Raw genomic sequence first — 26,332 nt, 5'->3', positions numbered from 1 at the left:
TCTGCCAATGGTTATAGGTTTTGGCAAAAAGCTAACAAGTGGACCTTGAGTGAAATGCTTTTTTAGCTGCTAGGATAGTGTGGCTGTAGGAATGCTAATATCAGTTAGTTGGTCAGTCAGCTGGTCCACTACTTTGGTCCTGACCGAAATATTTCAACGACTATAAGATGGATTGCATTATTTCTTTTGTAAAGACATTCATGTTCCTCAGAGGATGATTCCTAATGACTTTACTTTTTCTTCCATGAAATGGACATTTGTAGTTTTGACTGTAATATTTCGTGAACTGTTGGATGGATTGCCGTCCAATCAGAAAGAATTGTAATAAGTTATGTGATCCATTATTTTTTATTTTGCACATATATGATGTTGATGTTCTCCCTGTGTCAGCGTGGGTTTTCTCTGGGTACTCCGGCTTCCTCCCACAGTCCAAAGACATGCAGATTGGGGTTAGGTTAGTTGGTGACTCTAACTTTTCCATAGGTGTGAATGTGAGTGTGAATGGTTGTCTGCCTCTATGTGTCAGCCCTGTGATAGTCTGGCGACCTGTCCAGGTTGTACCCTGCCTCTCGGCCGATGTCAGCTGGGATAGGCTCCAGCCCCCCCACAACCCTCAAGAGGATAAGCGGTTATGATAATGGATGGATGGACATACATTAAGTCAAAATTTAAATTTGTCCAATACTTTGGTTTATGGAGTGGTGCAGGAATGAGTCCTAAAATGCGAAAATTAGTGAGCATAAAAGCTTGAAATAGGCTCTGTGGTTGACACAAGTTTAAAAGATAGTCATGTGTTGTTGTAGAAAATATAATACATTAGTAAATACTAAGGTTGCAGCGATAAACCGGTATACTGTGATATCTAAGTTGACCGTTAACATACCTTGTTCATTTGCTTATCTATGATACTGAACAAAAAAAATGAAACTGGACGTTGAATCTCCCCTTTATTTTAGTTATTTTCAATGGGGAGAGTTTTTACACATATTTCCATTAACAAAATTGTTTTAATTATAGTGATACAATGTTTGTTCAACAATAATAAGATAAATTCCTTATTACCATGATGCCGTAATACCGCGATATTTTCTGAGACGGTTATCATGCCATAACAATCTCAACCCTAGAAGATAGCCCACTTGTGTATTTTAAAGCTTTCACCTGTCTTAAGAAATTTGTTTGCTAACAAGTGGCTAAATGAGACTACAGAGCATCGTCATGCTGAGCACAGCTTTACAGCCTGATTATGGTGGCGACATTGAAGTGACTGTGATGTAGTTCGTTTGTAGCCTAATGTTAGCTTTGTCCTCCTGGCAATTGCATTTACACCTTAAATCATAAAAGTGGTGATCATTTGTGAAGATTATCTTGCTGAACAAAACGTGTAAGTATCATAAACATGTGTTTGCCACATAGCTTTTCTGTAATAATCCAAAATCCAATGGAAAAACACTGTTGGCTTTTTGTAGAGGGAACCAAGGCAATGCTAACTTTCAGGTTGGCCTGCAAAGAAAACGGAATCCCTGCACTGTTAATTAGGAAATGCTACCATGCTAACAAGCTAAAACTAAGACAATGAACATGATAAACATCATACCTGAAAATTTTCTGTTAGTGTCAGTGTGCATCATTTTACTCAAAGCGCCTTTGTAGCCAAGTACAGCCTCACAGAGCCAATAACAAGGCTGTAGACTCAGAACACATTTCAAGTTGAGCTCTTGGAACATAAACCTCAATGGATAGGTCTAAAGAAAGATCCAGACTGCTTCCTCTTATGATCTTTGTTTTTTTGCAATTTACATTTAAAGAACAAATGCAACCACTGTAACATTGCAAACAAGTGCTCTTTGTGTATGCAGGTTTTTTTTTTTAGCATATCGAACCCTGTTTTTATATAGCTCAACGCCAACTGTGTGCGCACAAAGGTTTTGTGTTCTGGCTCGCTCCGCACCAACAGAAAACCTTTCACATATGGCATATCCAACGAAACCTGTAGATACAGTGCAGAGGAGCAAACTGGAAAAACACAGCAGGAGTGTCAATTCATTTCTGAGTACATCTATCTAAACTGCTGTTGTTTATGGAGGTTTGTCACACTGCAGATTTTGTCAGCTCTAATAATGATTTACTTTGTCGTCAGCAGACAACAATCTTAAGAACTTTTATTTCGAAATACAAAGTGAGACTAGCAGTCATACCAGCCAGATCCTTCTGTGCTGAAATCACTCCCAAGTGTGTCTTTATTTTCCACGTTTTATTGTCACTTCAGCTTTAATGCCATATAAAAGCAGTTAATTTCCATTCAATCATTGTCTTTGTAATTTACGCTCCAGTTCGGGGTTTGTCACGCCTTTGTGAAACATCTGCTTTCAGTTTGTTAACAAAAGCTCTTTTAATGGATTGTAAAGGAGGAACTGCACACTGCGACACAGCATTCGGTGCATTCGGTAAACACTATATTCAAAAACACATAATCTTCAATTTGTTTTGCAGCTGGTGGAATAATCATCTCTCAGGAAAGACTGGGCATTAATTATAGACATGTTTTCTTTGCTTGAAGTCCAGATAGGGACTTGTTGACAGCACACATACCTGAAAAAAGCTGCACCTCGTAAGAATTCTCAGAGAGAGGTGTGCAGCTGAATACCACACTGCATGTGAAGCCAGTGTCTTGGTATTTTGCTGTGGATGTGAGGTGATTTCTGCTGGCACAGAGACTTGTTGAAGACCTCTATTGGAACCATATGTTCCGAAGTTCCTTGCACTTTGTTTTTTCTGGCAGATGCAGTCTTTACTCCACTGTGGACTGTAGAGGAGTTGTGTACTATGTAACTTAAAACTAAAGCATATTCCTGGTTCACTCCAATTCCAGTAGTCACAGATGACCGTGGGCAGTGTACGGTAACTGAAGCAATAGTTCATAACTATGGAAGATATTTGTATTTTCTATTTTAGAGGATGAGCTGTGGTTTATATCCTAAGTGACTTGTTAGGAGTGAAAAAGAAATGACTAAGACTGCTGATTGTTGATGGGCCTTTGGTCTTTCGCCAGCCTCTTATTTTCAGAGACTTACCCTCATCCAGTAGAGGGAACCTTCCCTGAGGGTTGCCATTTTGAACCTTTTGCAAAACAAAAGCATGAGAACAATGGAAATGGTATGGTAACAGGTTCCTGATGTGAACATGTTATTATTCCAGCTGAGAAAAAGCATAAATAGTGATTCAAAAGAATATTCTGTTGAATATTGTTGCAACCAAACTGTTCCCGTTGATGGTCAGTCCAGGGCAATAAGATTCTTTGGCTTTGATAAACTAAGGAGTACATATAGTCTTACTTCATTTAGTACCAAAGAAACTAACTTTGGTCGAAATGATTTTTTGAACCCAGACTGCAGAAGCAGTGACTGATGCCCCCCCATCTGCTGGGAGGGCATCATTGATGGCAAATATGGAGAAGAGAAATGATTACCCTGGTAGTGCACACTGTGGCATCACTAAGCTAGCCAGTGGGAACAAAAATAATAATAGTTTGCTGCTAAAATATTTCCAATTGTTATATATTGGAATTTCTCAATTGTGGGATCAATAAAGGTGTATCTTATCTTATACTGCACCTTCAAAATTGCAAGATAAGGCATTTGGTCTTGGCGGAGGTCTGCACTCTCTGAGCGCCCTTCTAGTCTAGCTTATGGATGTAACTTTTTATTTGTAAGAGTAAGAAAGTGTTATATCACCTTTAAAAAACTATACAACTCTAAATAAGCATTGAATAATAATGTTTTAAAGGATAAAGTCAGACTTTCAGAGTAATCATTTCTAAGTCTGACTTTATCCTTTAAAACATTATTATTCAATGCTTATTTAGAGTTGTATAGTTTTTTAAAGGTGATATAACACTTTCTTACTCTTACAAATAAAAAGTTACATCCATAAGCTAGACTAGAAGGGCGCTCAGAGAGTGCAGACCTCCGCCAAGACCAAATGCCTTATCTTGCAATTTTGAAGGTGCAATATAAGATAAGATACACCTTTATTGATCCCACAATTGAGAAATTCCAATATATAACAATTGGAAATATTTTAGCAGCAAACTATTATTATTTTTGTTCCCACTGGCTAGCTTAGTGATGCCACAGTGTGCACTACCAGGGTTGGGAGAGAGAAAGCAGTGTCATATGGCTCACACACCATCCTCTGGCCTGTTCAAATGTGTTTCTGGTGGACTTCAAACCGCAGACGCTGAGGTGGAGCAAATAACAACAGGCACAACAGATGCCTCCATTTGTTTGTGAAACGGTGCAGCAATGCACCAAGCAGTGCTAACAGAGCCTAAAGACAACAGGTATTCCACTACTGCTGTAATTGTTTGTGGCGCATGCTCATTTCAACAAGCAACAATGGACATGCATGATTGCCATTGTTTCCCAAATGCTCTGTTTTACATTTCCACACAGATACACAGTAGGCTAAGCAAAGTTGTGAAAAAAAATCTACGTTTTAGTGACCTACAACTCTGTTGCATGTGGACAAAAGGCTAAAAAGTAGAGGAAATCAGAATTTTCAATCAATCAATCAATCAATCAATCAATTTTATTTATAAAGTCCAATATCACAAATCACAATTTGCCTCACAGGGCTTTACAGCATATGATGTAATTTTCAAAAAATATCTGTACAGACAGGGCCTCAGACTGGTCACCTAATTGTGATGTCTTTACAGCATTTTACATGAGAGAATCTCACACACTTGTCATTGCTTTTTATATGAATGTTTAGGCTGGTCCTCTCTATACCAGAGGATAATCTACGATACGATATGATACGATATGATACGATGCGATACGATACGATGCAATACGACAGGACATGATGCGATATGATATGATACAATACACTGTGGTAATCCTTTATTTGTCCCACAGCTAGGAAATTTGCAACATTACAGCAGCAAAGGGATAGGGCAAACAGCAAGCAACAGTAGAGAAAGCACAAAGTAGTATAATAAGTACGTATCTGTAAAAACACACACAGATATAATAAAAAGACAGACTGAATGGCTGACTTTATCCTTTCATGCTTGAAACTAGCACAAGATCTACAAATTAGATTCTTTTAACTGTCCCCTTTGAATGCACCCTGGGCATGGAATGAGCTGCAAAATGTCATTACCTTGGAAACATATCTGAAAGTGTTTTTTACGCTGTCTTGACCAGTACTCTGAAAGACCATTAAAAGACCAGAATCAATCAGTCAGTCAATCAATCAATCAGTAAAATGAAGGAATATTCACAAGCTGTTATCTGGTGATTTTTCACATTTGGCTATAGTTGCCACTGTTCAGCAAAAGTTTAGATACACTTATGACACTGGCAGCCTGTTTTGAAAGTGCAGCTTAAATCATCTGGAAAAACAGACACAGATAGTCTTCTTTATAGGGGAATTAAGTAACTTGGTATATATTTTTTTGTCCATAACAGATAAGTTACCCAGTGGGCAGCACATTTAGGGATGGTCTCTCTGACCACCTGCCCTCCCTGCTGCTCTTGTGTTCCACATGAACAGATGGTCCACCCAACATAGGGCCTTCCTGCTGCGTATTTGGCTATTATGTTACGTTATGTTAGTTAAAGTAAATTATTGATATACAGTATATGGAGCAAGTTATTCCCCAAAACTTCCATAATTGGTCATGGTAATATGAACAAATAGTATCTGATTTTATTAAAAACTATTGTAAGGGTTTTCATGTATATTTGCAGGGAGAGAATAAGGTTATGATTATTGTGTAGGTTTGTCAACTTAACAATATTGATTATTCATTTGTTTACACTCTTTGTTCAAGGATTACCTCTGTCTGTAACAGTCCTAAGAAATAGCGGTAACTCTCCTGCTTTCATGTGATTCATAGCTTGATCCCCAGCTGTGGTTTTCTTATGTCTTGTGGTCTTTAAACAAGCTGGCATTAAATCATTTCAGTAAATGCCTGTTGTAGTCACAAGTCATGTTTTGGTCAAGCAAAGTCTGGATGCTGAGACTCTTTTCTGTGTGATTTCAGTGTATTGCATTCACTGACAAATAATCTCATCTGATTCCCCTAAATGTCTTAAGCTGCCATCTTCTGATCACTGCAGTGTAGTTATTTAATATCCACAGATAAAGATTATGCCGTTCTCCTCTTAAAAGCTGCATTAGTCTTTAAAAAAATAAACGGAAAAAAAACCTGCAAGGTATATCGAAGCTGCTGTTTAATATTTTATTCTATAAATAGACACGTTAGCGAACAACTTTGTAAGCTAACACTTAAGTTCTTCAGCTTGCTCTGCCCACAGTTTGTCAAACAGTGAACATGCATTAAGTGTAACTAGTGCTACAACTACTTTTGTCATAACATTCAAAATTGATATCCATGTGCGATGGGCAGTCAATTTGGGAGCTACAGTATGTATATTTACTGTGCTGAGCAAGCCCAGATTTACCTTAATGTTCTGCTACTTTCACATTTGGTAAACCTCTCAAAAGGTGCTGGTGGAGATCCTGAAATCCTTTTTTTGACCAGATCACAACCTGTCTGAATAACACACATGGGAAGCAAAAAGGTTTCTTGTCTGAAAAGCTAGCAGTTAGCTTTTTTGTCCTGGAGAACAACTCTAGATAAATTAAATCTGCAATTACTTATATACTAGCAATTTCTTTAAGTGGGGCAGTATGAGGTACATATATTCATAGTCAGTGTATTACCTCCAGTAGATAGCTTTCAGCACTCCCCCAGTTTGGAGAAGGAGAGAGTGTGAGACGGAAGCTAAGCGATGTACTGTTACAAATGGGATCCTCAATAAAACGTATTTTAGCTACCTAGAAAAAGTCCCACCTAAAAACATCTATAAGGGATTAAGTGTATGCTATATTCAAAATATTTTCATTGTTTTTTCTTTCTGTCAGACACTTGGTTCTAACAGGGGAAGCCATTAACGGCTTCACTTCCACATGTATGCTCTCTTTAAAGTCACTAGACTCCATTGATTAAATGTCATTTTGGCACGCTGAACACAGAAGCTGCTGGTTGACCAAAGTCACACAGTAACACAGAGTAACTGATCCAGGCAGGTAGACCAGCAGTTCGTGTGTTCAGGGATGTTGAATCACTGTTTTTCTCAATAAAGTCTGGCTTTGAAGAGATTGGTATAGATCTCTGTTGGACATTGCTGTCGGATGGCGAGGTAGAGCAGTGAAGATACTCAAAATAAAATAGGAAAATACTCAATATAGCATACACTTAAACTGATATTGATTGTGTTAGGTGGGACTTTTTTTTAGGGGGGTAAAATATGATTTATAGTGGACCCCATCCACAACAGTTGTTTAGCTTCAGTGTCCGACTCCAGCCTGCTTCTCTAAACTGGGCCATGCTGATCACCATCTACTGCAGGTAATACATTGACTATGAATAGGTACCTCATAAAACCCTGCTTCAAAAAAGCTGAATTATCATTTTAGTATTATTTTAAGTTTTTATTCAAAAAGCAGACTTTGGTATTTGTGCTGTGGTGGATAATTCAAATTGTTCATGGTGACTGGCGTAACATTTTCTTTAAAAGAAGTGCTAACTTCTGCCAACTACAAACAAATGACAATGACAGTACTTGGCAAATAGCCAATCAGTTTGCAGCAGGGAAACAATCAGCCCCACTTGACATCAAATTTGTGCCATCCGTTTTTTTATTACCAAGGGCTTTGGGCATGCGTTTTGTTGTTTTCCCAACACACAGGGTACTTGCCAGTGTGAACGTGGGGCCAAGTGCAGTTAAAACATCATTTTAAAACAGTTCTATACAGCCACTGATCTTAGCTCATAGAATAGTGTTAAATACCCCAAGGATCCTTTTATTCATAAGTTACTCAATATCCTAAGTGCTAATATTGTAGGCAACTGGACTTGCTTGTGTTTAAGTCTAAGAGCTTACTTGACCCCTATGACTCTGCAAGGGTTCCCACCCACACAGGGTTTATAGCCTGCAACTTCGTACCAGTCATTTAGAACTGAAGAAACTTCTTGGATGAGAGGTGAAATGTCTTCAAGAAATGCAAGCAAGTCCAGTTGCCTACGATATTAGCACTTAAGATTACCATGACCTGGATGACTGAGAATCTTCACCGACAAGTTACTCAATACCACAGAAAACACATTTGTGTCTGCTGCTAGCAGGTCAGGCATTGCCCCACTTGCCCCCAAATGACCCTTCGCCTTTAATTACATGACCAGAGTGTAGTGATATTCCAAAACAAGGAATTAAGTCTTAAAGTAATAAAGGAGCATATGAAACAGAAAAACATCTATCACAACCTTGAAGCCTCTGTGAATCAGCTGAGCTGGAACAGATTGAGGCCTCTTCACCTCTCCTGTACAGCTCATCCCACTAATGACTTTTCCATCTGTGCCACTTTTTCTCCTGGACAAGCAAAGACTCAGGAAAGGCCGCCTTCCACAGAGTGTGCCGAAACAAGACTCACATGTTAGAAATCACTTCTTTTTTGTCCATGTGAGGACAGTCTGAACTCTAAACAGAAGGGGAAGGGGGGCAACCAGTTGGGTCCTGAGATAAACTAAGTAGCTTATCTTATATAAGTTCTCTATATACACAGATAAAGGTTTGGCGTAGATGTTGTTTATCTCACCAAGGTTTAGGATCAATCTGTTCTAGGTAGAGGATAGAGTATTTTGTTTCTGTTTATCAGATATTCAATCTTGATATTTCAGCACCAACATGCCCACAGGAATGTTTGTCAGCACCTCTTTGTCCTTTTGGGTTTGATGTTTAGTCAGTCTGCACTAACCCAACTCTCAATGTTCGGCTCAGACTTGTTCTTTTGCACGTCTACCACCGAGTCATGTACTGTATATCCACTAAATCCAGACAAGGTCATCATCACCACATTTCCAGTCATTATCATGTTCCATGATTTCAGTCTTTATACAGTTTTATATCCTCTGCAGTCCAGAGCTCGTTGGCTCTGACCAAAATGATTAATGTGGTTATCTCTGGGAGAAAATAGCAGAGGGTAGAAAGACTGCTGATTTGTACCTTTCACTTTGGTGGCCTCTGCCCTTCCCTCAAGGCAAATGCCAATTTAGAAAACCCTGCTTTCTCATTTTTTGATGTCTAGGTTCTTCTTGGCTGTATACGAGAGGGAGTGTACTGGCCCATCTGTTGAGTAAAGCAACCTATTCCCCCCCCAGCCAGGCTGAACTCCCTCCCCTCAGCCTGCACTGTCACGTAGCACAAGAATGTGGGTTTGGTCTACTGGAGAGGAAAATGTTTATTTAATCCCTGAAAAAAAGTCTGAGAGGAAAGGCTCAGAGCTAACAGGCCACTGACTGAGTTTTGCTTAGATGCTCAGAGGACTCTCTTCATGATTACACTGATAAACACTTCATATTTAATTGGTCTTTTAAGATTTCAAGCCAAGTTGGAAAACTGTTGAATTGAGAAATATACTGAATGAAACATCGAAACCAAAATCATCCATGTATATCTGGAATAATTAGATTAATAATAAACATTTTATGCCAACGCTGCAGCCATGTGCACCACTAGGTGAGACAGGGGCCCATGTGACCATGGACCATGTTGAGTGACACAAGGCTCCATACCAACACCTAAGCACGTGCTTGTAATTAACTGTAAGCCACCACTGTTTTTCTTTTTTTTTTCAATTGTGGACTTGTAGCAGCTGAAACGCTAAAGGCCGTACACATGTTACTGTGTTGAATTTTTAAAATGTAGATATGTAAAGGTTACATTAAATGTAATGAATGTAGACTGTTTTGCAGTTTGCAAAAACTGTGACCTCCAGCCCTGTCATGTGTAGTGGAGGTGGTGGATGGCAGAAGATTTTGTACAATGGTTTTGGCGAGTTCCTTAAGTTCTGCCAGCTTTTTCAGTCTTACTAAATAACAATATGTTACAAATTTGACCATTCCATTAGTTTTTATTGTCTCTCTTGGATGACATATACTTTTAGAAATAAGTGTATCTTCAAGCATTTAAAAATATATATTAATTTCAGCCAGATTATGTGAACTGCATATATTCTAATCCTTACTTGGAGAAGAAAAAAGCATCACAAAGCGTTGTACCTGGGGGCTTCGGCAACCCTAAACCCCTGGGCTTGCCTGAGAAAAATTAAATGCACAAACCTGCTACTTTTAAATATCCCATCGAGAGAGACTCTCATCCAGCCTGCTCTGTTTTGTTCTGAAAATGTCTGTGTGCAACCCCGTTCCGTGGACGATAAACGGGGTGCAGACTTCCATCTGTGTCACTGGTGATGAGGAAATAGAGTGAGTGCTGGACGGAGCAGTGAGTGACAACAGCCCCGCCCACATTTAAGAGTACTGTTTGTGATGGAAATGCCAAACGGACCTAGGGTCTAGGTACTTGGTCTGAAGCGTTAGTTTTTGTTCCAAAGGTAACATACCAAGAGTGTTTGGTCAAAACAGGGTTGAAAACTAGCTTAACTGCCTTGTTAACTCATCCCAAAACACAATTCATTCAAACTCAACAGAAACAAAGTAAAACTCACCAAAACTGTCTTAATTAGTCTTCTTAGTCATTTAGTTAGTTAATCCACTGTTCCAGCAATCACCAACTGTGGACTCAGAAAATGTGCCCCCTGAACTATATAGCTGAATAGCCCTGTTGTACGATATATGGACAGGACCTCTACACTTTTTGCTAATTACCATGACAGGCTTGTTTGGAAAGGTAGAGGTTATTAGAGCTGTTATGCTGGAAACATACACTTTTTGGTGCAAGGAACAGGAATATTCACAGCAGCAACAGCGAACCCAGCAACAAAGTTGTGTGCCATAGAAAAACAAAACAAAACACCCAGCTAAAAGATGCTTAAAATCCCAACAGAAGAAAGAGGAACTGCAGAATTGTCTGCAGGTATGTCAATACAAGTCACTCCTCACTCACATTAAATGTATTAATTTGATCGATTGTTAATTTAAAAATTTAAAAAAAAAAAAAAAAAACACAAATGAACCCTGTTGAATTCTGGGTTACTCTTTGTCGAGCAACAGGTCTAGTGAAAGTAAAACCTTTAAGGACACCAACACAAAATAACCTCTGGTGTTCTGTCTCAATAGTATGGGACTGTCCAGGGCCTGTACTGCTCAAGTCTGTGGTTGATGATGTCGTAGAAGGCGTCTGGAAGAAAAAAAAGGCAGTCTCTTAATTGCCTCGTGCAGCACGTGTACTCACAATGCTGTTTTTGTGCATTTTTCCTTTACTCACAGATGTTTTCCAGTGACACACTAAAATGTGTTGTACGTGTTACCGTGGAAACCCTTTGATACTTTAGCCAAAAACAGTTGCAGGGCAGCCGGTCATGGTGTTAAGCTTTAAGAAGGTGATTTGCTGTAAAAATGTTTGAGCAATCTGGAGAAGATTTACAAGCAGTGCACACAAAGCTGAGCGGCAGTGGTTGCAGTCTCAACTTGGGGCTCAGGGTCTTAGATTGTATGTTATGTAACACAGGAAATGCTGCTTCTCTTAGGATGTATAGCCTGTTCAAATTGCATCAGAATGCAGAGGTCCTCCAAGCCAGAAAATGAAAACCCAGGACTCTTCATGGCCCTTGTGCAAATCTAATATATTTCTCAGATGAACATAGTTCATCAGCTATACAGAAATGGAACAAATACATGTTGGGAGGTGAATTACATATAAACACATGCACATAGTTTCTGTGACAAATGACATGTCAGTCAGATAAACAGGCAGAATTTGTTGGTAGAAAAATTGAGTTCTACATTGTGTTTCTTGACATTAGTGTACATTCTCATTTTTTTCAGAGCCTTGACATTCAAGTGGAGGACGTGCGTATACGAGCCATCCTGTCATCGTACCGAAAGCGGATCCCTGTAACAGAGGGCTATGTGGAGGTCAAGGATGGCGGTAAATGGAAGCAGATTTGTAACGCAGAGTGGACCCAGCTTAATGGCAGAGTCATCTGTGGCATGTTTGGCTTCCCCGGGGAGAGGAAGTACAATGCCAGAGTTTACAAGTGAGTATTCCGCTACTGTATGTGTGGTCCTGGGTAATTCAAAGAGCAGAGGAGGGTTTAGGATTGGATTCACAGAAATTCATGGTATTATAAGGTATTTTGCAACAGCGCGGCCCACTATTTTGCTGTGAGTCAGTGGGCGTTTTGTTGGCTAATGTGTGTCTAGGGAGGTGACAGATTGTCAGCTCTGATCTGTTCTTCCCTATGTCTATACCACACCCTCAAATTGGTAATTACATGTTATCCAGTCACCCTCTGTGCCTGACATGGATGCAAAAACCAAGGTTGTACCCAAATCAGAGTTTTCAATTCAACTAGTAGCCAGTTTGGGCTGCTCATTTTAACCTGTTGAGAAATACTCAGTACTGATGTTTATTCTTCAATATACTTTACTTTTTATGATTATGAGGAATATATTATTCCAAGCCTCTGCTCAGTTACAGTACTGTCCAGCGTCTGTAGCAGCCCCACACAAGTAAAAACCATAAAAGTATAGTCTGGTTTTGGCTTTACTTTCAATGTACAGGTGTAAAACATTACTTGTAATTATTAATGTATCTGTCATTGGTTAAACAGTGTCAGTTTAAACACCTGCTTGAAGCAGAGACTGAATACTTATTAGAGTATGTGAAAACGACATTCTGTCCATCAGATGAATGTCATAGAAGTATATTCACCCTCCTTTTAGCTCTGTTTTTGGTCTCCACCAACTCTTGAGGAAAATGCCTAGCTCTTTAGTTGCTACATGCTCTACTGTATTCACCAACTTGTCTCTAACCTTATCTATCTGCTGTTTGGTGCTGAGACGGTAGTGTTCAGTGGGTTTATTAGAACTTGATGAGAGCAGTGAGACTGAACTAAACTGGTAAAGTCACAGGGCCATGAAATCCATACGATGAGCTTAAAGGTGTTTAAATATAAATGATAACTAAATAAATGTAAGCTTAAATGTCTCATAGAGCTGAGAGGAACTGTAGACTGGGGGTTTCCCCCAAACCCCCAGGAGCAGTACTGGACTTTGAAGCCAATCTGACATAGTGGCCAAAGTGTGTGACCCTTATGTGATGCCATGGAGCCCAAAAACACTTCTTCCCATAGATTACATCACAAAAGAGTCATAAATCAGTGGATACAATTTTTTGAACGTTGCAACTCCTGTGAAATCACTTGTTTCACTATCAGGATTTGTTCCTTTCAGTGCGATAACATTTCGAAAATCTACAGGAGCCGCACAGTTAAATCATTTTATCCCCATTAAATTTAGCAGAGGGCTAAACCAGAAGGTAGCCACTTGGCCCATGGAAATATCTGGTGCGCCTGCTCTTTGGGCCCCACGATGCAGAAGATCCGGGTAATTTTGTACCGGGGAAATGGAGCTTTTTTGGCTTTGTGTGCCACTGAGCAACTTGCATAGGAATAAACAGGGCTCCTCCTCCAAAGCTGTATCCAGGCAAAATTTAAACTAATAGATCTCTCCATGACATCCCCTGTTGATAACTTACATGAGATGAATTTTTTTTTTTTGAATTACAAGTTTTATTAAAATTGTATGTTTAAATATGCAAAGAAAACTAAAATAAACACCTTAATGTGTATTTTGGACATTTTCTTTACACTTGTCTGAATATACACATGTTTTGGAAGCAAAATTGCCCAAAATCTCAAAACTGACCAGTGCATGTTTTCACTTGGGTGTTTCGACCATATCAACTAAAACAAAAGTTGCTGAACTCCATTTTGACTGAGGATACTACTAAAAGAACCTGGGGCTTTTGGGTGCTCCGGGGGTTGGATGTCTGGGACCCAGCGGTGGCTGCCTGCGTGGTATGTTTTGTAATGCAGCCTTGGTTTGCAGCCTGTCCTGTAAGGGCCTCATGTCAGTTCACTGAAACTAAACGTTTCACCTGACATTTGAATTCTACTGAGAGATGTCAAGTTCCGTAGTGGAAATAATTTGACTCCGTGGTGGGTTACTTTTCCGACCTCAAGCTGACACTCAAAACCTAAAACTTTTTTGTCAGCTCATCAAGGCCCTGACTTAAATCAGTTTTTTTTTACAGAATATACTCTGTTAACCTTTTACCACCATCTGTTCTGCCGTCAGGACCTAACACTAAACCTCCCATAAACAACTAGTTTGTGGTCATTAATCCTGGCTCAGTTCACAGCAAAACACACAACTGAACCCTTCAAAATATGGAGTCTCCATACCTTGTAGCAGCCCAACAGTGTAATAAATCTGTAAAAACTAATCATCACATAGTCCATTGCTTAAGATTTAAGAACACTACCACCAAAAGTTGCTGTTAAAGGGTTAAAATACATTGGAATAACCCCAAATGGTACATGTTCCAATGTGTGGATCAAATGCTTGACATCACTGGCCCTTACACCTTTAAAGCCAACCTGACTCCTGTATCTCCAACATTAGTGCATTCCAGAAAGCTGTCATAAGGCATGAGCCACTACTGAGGGATCTAAATCTTGCTTACGTGAGGAAGCTTGCAGCCAAATAGCCACAGGTTAATCAAGGCCTACCATAAAACATCCAGCACTAAGGTTAACCTTGAATTTAGTGTCTGTGCCTGGGCTGGAAGTTTCCTTCGCGTTAGGTAACCACAGAGGAGCACGACGGTTCCCTAACTTTCCATCTGCGTGTCAGTCTGCTCCCACTTCGGCCCCATGAAACGTGTGTTATTACAGGCTGTCGTTTGAAACGGCGATGACACAGAGCCAAGAGCTGCCGCAGCTTCATAATCCTGAGTGAACTTCTGTGCTGATGCTCCTGTGTAGCTCAGCTTTATCCAGTCACTTGAAGAATGCTGGATTTAAATTAAATGATTAATTATTATTGATAATTATTAAGTTCGACATTTTCAGTTTCATGCCACAAAAATACAAGTATAGTACCCAGGATATTATTCAAGTGGTTTTTATGTTACTAATTTTTATTATTATTTACAGTGATGATCCATGAAGGTGGGACACTTGTGAAATACAGAGAGAAAGTCAAAGAGTCAGAATTGTGATTTAAGAAATGCAGACGGAGCAATTTAGATAACCAATTAAATTACTTTTAATATTGAAAGCCAGTTCTGTCAATGGTGCCTCTAAAAACAACAAGTGAACACACTCACACCTCTCACTTCTGTATTAAACACCCATAAAAATAGAAAACAGGATGTTGTGCTTTTTAAAGTAGCTAAACTACAAAATGGAGGGATTTACTGACCTTTAATCCCTAGCTTAGCACCTTGGAACTGCTGACAATGAGGTGATTCCTGAATTTATGTTAGCAAGTCAGCTCAAAAGACACAACATATGAGCAAGATAACTTTGGAGTTACAGGCAGACATGTTCCCATACTTACCAACCTTCCCATTTCTCCTGGGAGACTTCCGTTTTTGATTTGATTTGGTTTCCTCAAAGGGTCCAAATTCTCCCTGGCTCCCTGGACCTGGCTTGCCCTCCTCTGCTGCGGCAGGTATCCAGTGGTCCTCAAGAGACCATGAGCCTGCCGTTCCGCCTTGCTTAGGCATTCGGGATCCAGGTGGGTGAGGGCCAGGGGTGACAGCTGGCCTGGACAAGCCTACAGCCTGGCCCCCCCTCCCTCCTCTTGGCACTCTGCTTGAGTACCAGGGCCCTGAACCAAAACTCTAAACCACATTAAAAGAATTAACAAAAAAAGGCTGTTGCAATACTTTTGTTATTTCCATTCTTTAAACGTCACCAGAATGCACCAAACAAAGATTCTGAAACTCCATTTTTTTGGGGGGGCAACTGCAGCCCCCTGCTTTGGTTTTTAAATCCTCCCTATTTTTTGAGGTCTCAGAGTTGGCAGGTATGCATATTCCTCCCCTTGTGGTGGAGGCTAGCTGCAAATTGCGCTAAGCTAACATGATAAGGACTGAGACAAAATCAATATCAACCCCAGCTGGCCACCAACATCATGATGTTGATATTATGTTGAATTTAGGATGTGACGTGGAATGACCGAAATCCAATGTCAGGACAATGTCTAATGCAGATGATGTTGGTAATATCCTGGTTTTAAGTTGTGTTGTCAAGTAACCAAAGTCACCATTTTCCAAGCATCTTATGCTAATTTCATCTCGATGTAGAGTAATGACATTCAGTGGTAAGGTATGGAGAAGCTGCAGAATGCTGTAATTTTAAAGTCCACACAATGTGAAAATCCAGCATTGTTAGACATTGAAAATATTGTCAACCCGATTTTCATTCTCGTTAAAATTTAATGTCTGTCTGATGTAAGAGTTTTTAATGTCTAACTGATGTCACATTGACATCACCCTCAAATTTTACTCCCTGTAAGACAACAAACAAGCCAACCACCAAAACATTAAAGTAATGGGATGAAAAAAACTAAAACTCTGCTCCACCCTTGTCCTTAGTATGGGTCAAGTTCCAAAACACTGCTACACCTACCATACGCAACACTATGGATTTGATGACTCAAGTGGTGTCATTTGAGTTCCTTCAGAGTCACGTAAGACACTATACAACTATTTTCACAGGCACAGGAGTAGAAAAAGCCTTGACAAAAAATGTACACTGACATGTAAAAACTGCTGAAGTTCTCTGTATGTAAAGGCCCACATTGATGTGCATTATCATTCATTTCAAGCAGAAAGTTAGTAGTGTAACAGTGACATTTAGGTTTATCAAGGGTACTGAAAAACACATCTTTGGTATGAGTGTGTCATCATATTTTAAGCTAGGTTAAGGGATTTTGGTAAGAAGTCAACTTTCACAGCCTCAGGACCACCAGTTTATTCAATCATCACTCCATGTGAACAGCACTGATATGCATCACGGCTGTGTTCAGATTTCATCTGAGGAGATAGTGGAGCCAGTCCACTGGCTTAGAACATTAGTTCTGGAGAGCTTCCAGTCTGCAGCGTCCCTCTCGCCAGCTCCCAAATGAAAAACAAATGCTGCCTGTCCCATTCTAATCCCATTTCTCACGTACACCTCAGACATGGGACACAAGGACAGGATATGCCATTCTGCAAATGAGACTCATTAAATACATAATATGGGCTCACTAATAAATGGAGAGAAAGACATTAGCACCCCAGCAGGCCTGAAAGAGTCATTAACCCCAGTTTGTTCAAGTTCATATGGATGACTGTGAACTCTCCAGCTGTTAGCTAACCTTTCAGTTTTGCTTCTAATTATACAATGTGCTAATGTCATTGCTCTTGTCTATGGTGCCAAGTTAAAGCATTGTGATAGGTGTAATAATTTCACTCCAAATTTTGATAAATGTCATGTGTTTCTCAAACAGCAGGTCCACAAATTCAACTGCAGGTCCCCTGATGAGGTGCCTGTTAGCAAGTTAATGAAATCAGAATTTTTTCACACACTCACAAATATCAGGGTACTTGGTCTGAAATAAAAACGTAGACTAAACTGAATTGAGAAAACAGTACAGACCTAAACCATCATGTGCTTTAATCTCTTTTTTGCCACTTGGTCACAGAACTCCATTACAAGATCAACATCACACACTTGACTGACATATGGCCTCAGAAGTTGTTGTGCTAATGTACAAAGTAACTGCCTATTTACACATCCAGCAGACATTAATCCAATATTTACTCTTTTTTAGCTCTGTTTTTGGTCTCCACCAACTGCTGAGAGAAATATCTCGCTCTTTTGAGCTTTTTTGCAGCTCAGAGGATGAGATAGGTGCCTACTGTGAGCATATGCAGATTTTTTAAAGGAGACCGGCGGTGTTGAGAGATGCCTTTGCAACACGGCTAGCCGTGTTAATAGCAGTCTGGGCAATATATATATTATATTGATGTCGTGATATGAGACCTAATATCGTGATACCTGTGTAAATATTTTGTGAAAGCACCAATAGTAAACCCCTCCAATTTTGTTATAAAATCAATATCACGGTATGTGGTCAAAAATATTGTGATATTTGATTTTCTTCATATTGCCCAGTCCTAACAAGTACACATGAACCATACTCGAGACCACCCTCTTCTGTGCCTGAACATGGTACACAGTGTTCACACTAATCAAACGAACTAGACTTTGGGGTCAAGTGTATTTTGATACAGGCCTGGGTTTCTGATGTGAAAGCCTCCTTAAAGACTGTAGAACTATACTTATTATTTTATTTGTAATCAAGGACATTTAAGACGAATAAAACATCTAAAAAAAATCCTGTGTGTCTGATCTACAATATTGAAAAAAACAACAACTCTCAGCTGATCAAAGTTTAATTGGTCTCCTTTCCTTTTCCTCCATCTGTCCAGGATGTTTGCTCGCCGGAGAAAGCCTACATACTGGGACTATTCTGTGAACTGCACTGGCAATGAAGCCCATTTGTCCAGCTGTAAACTGGGCCAGGCTTCATCACTGAAGTCCAATGAGACCTGTGCTGGAGGGTTGCCTGTTGTGGTGAGCTGTGTGCCCGGCAGAGACTTTGCTCCAACGCCAATGACGGGATTCAGGAAGGCCTTCAGACAGGAGGTAGGGTCTATTCTAAAGTCAATCCACAATACACACACCTGACTATTAATACTTTATTTTCAATACATAATTACTTTAACTGTTGTATTCTACTTATTAAGACTTGGGCTTTTCCAGATCAAATAACTTCCACTCATTTTGGAAAAATAATTGTCCGTGTGTAATGAGCCACTGTAACAGTAAGATGTGCTGTCTTCTGTTAGTGGCAAATTAATTTTGTGTGATGTCTACAGATGGTATCAGTCAACTGAAATGGTAAACACTGCACTGTTTCAGTTCAGTTCTCTGGCTCTAATGCAGAGGGAGGGCCATTCGATGTTTTGGTTAGACATGGAGCCAACACTGACGTTCGGTACTTTGTGTCACTTTGTGAGCTGCAGCTGCTTTGGACACTTCTCATCAGTATGAATTATTGTCATCTTGGGGTTTTAATGATGACATTATGTAGTAAAATTCTTGGGACAGGGCAAGGAACAACATGTATCTCCAGAAAGCAACGCCAATGTCAGCTAACTTTTATTCTTCTCATATGTCCTTAAGCATGAAAACTGGGGTCCAGAGTCTGTAAAACTGCATCAGCAGGGAAGTTTAACACATTTTACACTGTAAGTGCTTAAAAAAGGGCACACAGTTTTTTGTTTTATTCACTAAAAAACAGACAAGGACAAGAAACTTTATTACAAGACAAGGGAAGAGTGATATTTTACACCAAAGTGTGCTCCCAACTTTTAGGAAGGCCCTTACCTGTCTCAGCATGAAGACACCCCCATGCGCCCCAGGTCTATAAAAGAAATGGTTTTTCCAGTGTGGAACTCCATCCAGCACCTTTTGGATGAATGGGACAGCTGCCTGTGAGTCAGACCTAATCGCCAAACTACAGTGTTGGACCTCACTGATGCTTGTGTGACTGAGTTTGGAGCAAATCTCTGACCAGGTTCCAAAATCTGGTGGACAGCCTGAAACCAGAAGAGTGGAGGACACTATAGCAGCAGATTAATGCCCATGGTTTCAGAATGACCTGTTTAGCAGTCATATGTGGGTGTAATGCTTTGATGTGTGCGTGCAAAATAATTGCTTTTACACATGCATGTGGCTCAAAGAGACTTTGACATAACTGTTTTTAAGAGTGGATAGTGTTTTGATTTTGTCACAAAGAAACTTTTCCTTGGCACAAACATTTAGTGAGTCTTCACTTACTGGCTCCAGACGTGCTGCTGTCTTCCTGATTCTGACCTTTGACCTCCACAGCAGGTGAAAGAGGGAAGTTTACTTAAACCTATTGGGGGTTAAACAGGCTTTGTTTTGCATTAAGGTTTCAGGGGATGTGAAACTCATTCAGCCTGTAGACAACAACACCAACCTTCAAATCAAGCCAAGAAGTACTAGCAATATTTAGTGCACCACTGAGCTGACATGAATTTCTATCTGTGACTCCATCCACATTCCAAAGTGAGGTTTGAGCTTGCATGCTCTCTATCACGTTCCACAGCTGAGTGCCAGGTTGGGAGCGCTGTGCCTGACATCACGTCCCAGTAAATCTCCCAACACACTTAACAAGTCTGAGTCAAAGGAATTTTATCCCTAAACCAGATATTTACCATTAAAAAACCCCAAAGCTGACACATCCTGTCTGCAGCCTGGTTGCCGGTGTGAAAGTATAGTGAAGGCTTTGCAAGGCTGTAGCCAAGGAGTCAGCACTGTGGGGGACCAAACATGCCATGGTTCTGGGATTCCCCCCAGAAAAAGACTAAAGATTTGTAAACTTTGTCCTATTATATCATCATAAGCAAGTACAGCTATACAGTATATCATATGCGTATGCAATAAATGAAAACTTCCCCAGTCTACATTAATTACTAATGCAGTGCAAGTAATTAATGATCTTGCGCTGCATTAGTAATTAATGACACTTTATGTAGACATCATGTGGGCTATCTTACATAATGCAATAAAGACATTAACATGAGCTGAATACGCCTGTAAGCACCATTGATGATTGTTGGGTGAATTCATGGCTAATTACCTGCAGCTAATATAGCTATAATAACTCAGTGGTTCCCAACTGGTGGGTCGTGGTCCAAAAGTGGGCCTTAATTCACCCAGTTAGAATGTGAAAACATGCTGGCTCTTAACATGCTAAAATGACTGTTTAATTAAATGGATTCTGGTAGAATTGGTGATTGTGATTTGAGGGCTGTTTCAGGTCAAATAAAAAGGATGGTACTGTTGAACAATAAGGTCGACCTTCGTAGGGATCCTTTTCATAGTGTTGTCAGACATTTAAAATAATGTGAGCCTGTCAGTGGCAAAAACAAGCACTTTTAGTCGATGTAAATTAAAGGTGCAAGTGGTGGCTCAAGTGGTTACATTGCAGCTGTTTTGCCACTGACATCTACAGGCTTCTCACTCAATACTGGAACAGTTTAAAAAATTGTTGTCCCCATTAATCATTTAGACAAAATAGGGTCCAGGTTAAATAAATGATGAACTTACCACACATTAAGATGCCTGGGCTTTACTTTGTGAATACCAAACATTGCATCAGACTAAACTGCCACTAATGTGTTTACTTGTAAAATTAAACACTTCCAGTTTGTCCAAACAGTTAATGGGAGAACCACATTAATAGCATGTTCTGTAAACATGTAGTCACTCAGTCTGCTGACTCAGCTCTCTCATCACAGAAAAGGAAAAGCTGAGGCTCCAAACTTTCACCTGAGTCTATTATTTATGAAAGAATATACAAAAAATGTGGTTTTAGTATTTGAACATTTTAGCTTTTACAGTCATGTGTTTTACAGTGTCTCTTTTTCCTCTACAGCAACCACTGGTTCGTCTTCGTGGTGGGGCCATCGTAGGCGAGGGCCGAGTGGAGGTGTTGAAAAATGGAGAGTGGGGCACCATATGTGATGATAACTGGAACCTGCTGTCTGCCACCGTGGTGTGTCGAGAGCTGGGCTTCGGTACGGCCATAGAGGCCTTGTCTGGAGGTCGCCTGGGACAAGGTATACTCCTTTTCCATTTTCATTGTTATTTGTGCAAGAGAAATGACTCTTTTTGCAGCTGCTCCTCACTACACTTTCAGATCTTGGGGCAAAACATAATGAAAAGGGGAAAGGAAAATTGATTTTAAGGGCTTTTTGATTGAAACTGCAACATTGAAATAAGACTAATCTAAGCAAAAGTGCTGCTCTCTGCCTCCTCCAACACCTTCCACCTCTGTGGTAATCAGCTGTGCAATGCAACCAATGGGAAAAGATAAAGAAATGGATTGTGAGCAGAAACAGCCTGGACAAAGTGTACACTAGACATGAAACGGTCTCATGCCAATGAGCTCAGAATGGCAGTCTTTATTGTTGGAACAAATGTGCATGTATATTGCCTACATGGGACAGGATGGAAGGTTATGACTGTAGCAAAACCACATATCCCAAACATTTGAGGCAGTAATTCTATCCTTAAAGCTTTCCTCCCCATATCACCCCTGTGTGCCACTGAGCAGAGTGTCATGGACTCACAGACCTGATGGTAAAAGTGATTTAGCTCGGTGGAACAGGATTAGTTACATTGTGCAGGTCTGTGAGGATGGGAATCCGTTCCTGAGCTGGTATGAACTTGAATATCGTTCTGTAAGGATTTATGAAGATTCTTAAGTAATTCTAGTGAGTTTGGAAGTTAGTCACTGAGGAAAAAAAGAGATAAGGCACGCCTAGCTGAGCTGGACTGTCTGTACTGAAATGTATACCATTACTCTCTCTTCAGATGCTGGGACATAAAAGGTAGCTCTATCTACTGAACAAGGTTTTTTACATTAAAGGTTCTGTGTGCAACTTTTACTATATGTAGGTAACAATGTAAGCGTTAGCTCTGTCAGCATTCTTTTCTGTGTTAGCACTTTATTTATTGGGTTAGCACCATGGATGTATAAAAAGAACTGGATAGAGTGTCAGAGGTGGGGTCTTGTTCAGTCCTATAAAAGTTGCTTAGTGGTGCATGAAGCCAGAACAGTTCAATTTCCAGGTGTGAATTTACCTGGATCTTCTGCTCTGCTTCAGCGTCATTGGGCCAGTAGAGCAGGCGCGAGAGACTTTGGCTGGCCAAGCGGCTACTTCTGGTTTAGCCCTCTGCTACCTTAATGGGGATAAAACAATTTAATTGTGCGGCTCTTCTAGATGTTCCAGATGTTATCTGATTGAATGAACAAATTGTTCTACTGACTTCCAGATGTCTTTTTCACAACGTAAGTTTGTGGGGAAAAGTCTGTCTGGGCCCCATGGCATCATGTGAGGGACCTAGAAGTTATAATTCCATGGTTGGCCACTATTTCAAATTGGCTCCAAAGCCAGGCACTGTTTCTGGGGGCTTGGTTAGCACCATAAGCTGTTAGTGCTTGCTCAGCTACATCATGTTGACTATCCCGCCCCAGACTCTAGATATGTTCTAAATGTTGTACTCCTTTAAAGCTGCATTCTTGTTTTGGCCAAATGGGTATAGTGTATCAAGCTGTAAACACAATTTATTCATTACCACATTACATAGGCTAGTTGTTATGGTAATATGTTACCAGCATGTTACATCAATTAAATTAATCTATTGACAACTGAAATTCCAGTATTCACCCTCCTTTTAGCTCTGTGTTGGTCTCCACCAACTCCTAAGGGAGATATTGGCTCTTTAGCTGCTAAATGTTCCACCATGGTTACCAGCTAACCGCTAACTGCGCTGTCTATTGTTCGGTGCTGGGCAGTTTCTGTATAATAGGTATGCAGATGTCTTATTGAGTCTGTCTTTGAGGTTTCTGCCTCCACCCAAATGCAATGGAAGCAAAGTAAAATAAATAATAATAAGAAGAAGATATTAATTTGCAGGCTAACAGAGACAGGTACTGTGACTGCATTTAGATTATTGTAAACAAATCTCTTCATTCTCCTGGCCCTCCCTTCATAACTGACACTCCTTTTTTCACCCTGCTTTAATGTCTTTAGTATTTAATATCTGTGCTGGTAAATTAATTGAAAATAGATTATATAATTATAAATGATACGGCCAAAGGATTACTGCAAATATTTTTTGCCAAAATATTTTTGAGACCATTTGTTTGTTTTATGCATTAAGATAACTCTTAGTAGGCCAGTTATGTTCCTGCCCCATCAGGCTTCATTGTAGTCATGTTTCCATACCAAACGTAGACAATTACTTTGGTTTGTATGATGTTATTATAACGATGGCCAAAACTGCAAAACTAATACCCAAGCTGTAATAAACCTGAATTCCCCTTTTATTTGTTTACCAGATTAGGTGTCACATTTTAATATTGGTTGGTATTTTATTTTGAAATGTACAAGGCAAAGCTCGTGCTGGGTCGAGAAGAAGAAGACCCCCACCCTGTCTAGTTATTATCTAATGGAGGCCTTCACTCAAAGCAGTCTCACTTTATAGTCTCCACTGAGGAGTCTCCCCCCAGAGTGTACCAGCAGGGTTCTGTCACCGGCTGCATGGAGAGGTTTACGGCAGGTTTGGAATTTGGGACCCCCCACCCAACAAAAAATGTGCCAATGACCCACTTCTAAATTACACACTCAGCAGATATCTAGCACCTGGGTTATATGGTGTTGTAAAGCCCAGCTCCCCTGTTATAAGGGATATACTATGGAAAAAAGTAACATTTTCTCTAGGGGTGCACCAATAACAACCGTATACAGCACAGGGCTTCTGTCTCTTATTGGAGTTGCTCCCTTTTTCATAAACAGGGACGCGTTTCACATTCCAGTAATATTAGACATGGAAAATTTTGAAACAAATGGATGAATCTTCCTTTTCCAAAATTATTTTCCATCATGATTTCTCATCAAGTGGCTCTCTGCAACCCTTCATGGAGAAAAACAAAGCTCAGATGGAAGTAATAAAAAGCTCAGATGGTAACAGTACACCATGGTAAACATTTCACAGAAGAATATTATAGATGAATGTGTTTCTGATTAGCACATGAAGCATCAATCAAAGCTGTTTTGAATATTCCGATGAGTACTCATCTTTCATTATCAGAGTCTTAAGTGTCATTGTGAAGAGGTCAGGATAAAGTGAATGGAGCCAGTCAGAGGGTGCAGTCACAATAAAAACCTTTATTAACTTGTATAAGAATCATGTTGTGAGCATGGAAGTGTTAAGAGATGTGTGTGGCAGTAATACAGATTTTATTTCTGTGAGGATAGTGTGAAGCATTTTTTGTCACAGTGTCATTTTATGGTATCCTTTCTTCTCATGTAAAGGTCATATGATCATAGGCAATCAATATTATGGTACTTGATATGATGTGGTGACAACTGTTATTGCTATCCGTCCTTCCCCTTCCTAACCCCAACCCTGGATTTTACACCAGAGCTGTATTTTCATGCTTCTGCACTGCCGACAGGCATTATGTTTTCCAGTTGTCTCTCCACCTGTTTGTCCGTTTGTCCAATGCTATATCTCAAGAATGCCTTGAGGGGATTTTCCCAAATTTGGCACAAACATCCACTTGACCTCAAAGATGAACAATTATATTTTGGCAGTCACAGGTCAAGGTCACTGTCACCTCTCTTCCATCTTACTCTCATGATTCCCATATCTAAAGAATGCCTCGATGGAATTGTCTTAAAATTTGGCACAAACGTCCATTTTGAGTCAAGGGTAAACTGATTAGGTTTTGGTGGTCAAAAATGATGGTCACTGTGACCTTACATCCATTGAAATTTCTCAGATTTGGCACAAACGTGGACTCAACAATGAACTGATTAGAATGTGGTGTTCAAAGGTCCATGTGACTTCACAAAAAATGTTTTTAGCTGTAACGCGAGAATTCATATGCTTTTTATGACAAAGTTTCACACACATGTCTAATAAGATAAAATGATAAAAAAAAAGTCAAAGCTCAGTATCACTGAGTCATCATAATGCTCTGCAAAAAAAAACACTTTTCTGGCCATTATTCAACACCATAAGACAGCAACAGAAGAGGAGACAGTTGGTCAGAAACTGAATTGGTGACACTAATCTTGGGTGTTCACCCTGAAACTTTGCTGAGTGTATAGATCTTCTGTGCTGTCAGGTAGACGACGTGTATGAAGCATCCACGTTTTAGAATATGTCACTTCTTTGCAGCAACATCCATATTTGAAGCATTGTCTACTGTTATGGCTACGTATTAGTCTAGACAGACGCAAATGTAAACTGCAACTTGACTGGCTGGTGGAAGCATACAACCGTGAGGCGGTAATTCTAGTTTAATTTTATACCAGAGCTGTATTTTTCTATGGAGATGGTAAATAGACATGAAATCAAGACACAACACAGACATCTCTCAGTCATAATAACCATTTGTTTTTCCCTCTCAGTTTCAATGGGAAGCAACCTTTCTAAACAGTGTCTTTTCTTTGTACTTTTTAGGTATGGGCCCTGTGCATATGAATGAGGTGGAGTGCTCTGGATTTGAGAAGTCCATCACAGAGTGCTTCTTCAACAAGGAGGCTATTGGTTGCAGCCATGAGGAGGATGCAGCCGTTAGATGTAACGTTCCTGCTATGGGCTTCCAGGAGTCGGTGAGCACAAACACTACTCTTTCAGTGTCTTTTATGCATACATAGGGCCTGCTGCAGACCACTGAAAGGGATACTTCACTGATTTTCAACCAGCTTTGTGTCATAATAATTGGGGTAGTATGTGTAAATGAACTGTGGTAAACTTCTCTCCATCTTACCAGTGCCTAGATCCT

At 40.0% G+C, this 26,332-nt stretch overlaps 1 protein-coding gene across 1 annotated transcript in view; it reads left to right on the top strand.

Moving 5' to 3' along the window:
* The window catches only part of loxl2b (lysyl oxidase-like 2b), a 57,361-nt gene that overhangs the window by 14,544 nt on the left and 16,485 nt on the right, over positions 1 to 26,332 (top strand). The window contains exons 4-7 of the mRNA XM_033619885.2: positions 11,861 to 12,072; positions 18,366 to 18,582; positions 21,404 to 21,587; positions 26,008 to 26,159. Of these exons, the coding sequence (XP_033475776.1) occupies positions 11,861 to 12,072; positions 18,366 to 18,582; positions 21,404 to 21,587; positions 26,008 to 26,159 (765 nt within the window). The remainder of the gene's footprint in view (positions 1 to 11,860; positions 12,073 to 18,365; positions 18,583 to 21,403; positions 21,588 to 26,007; positions 26,160 to 26,332) is intronic.

Source organism: Epinephelus lanceolatus, chromosome 9 (assembly GCF_041903045.1).
Source record: "Epinephelus lanceolatus isolate andai-2023 chromosome 9, ASM4190304v1, whole genome shotgun sequence".
Taxonomy (NCBI): Eukaryota; Metazoa; Chordata; class Actinopteri; order Perciformes; family Serranidae; genus Epinephelus; species Epinephelus lanceolatus.
The sequence above is the reverse complement of the archived record's forward strand: the minus strand, read 5'-3'. Positions and strand labels throughout refer to the sequence as shown.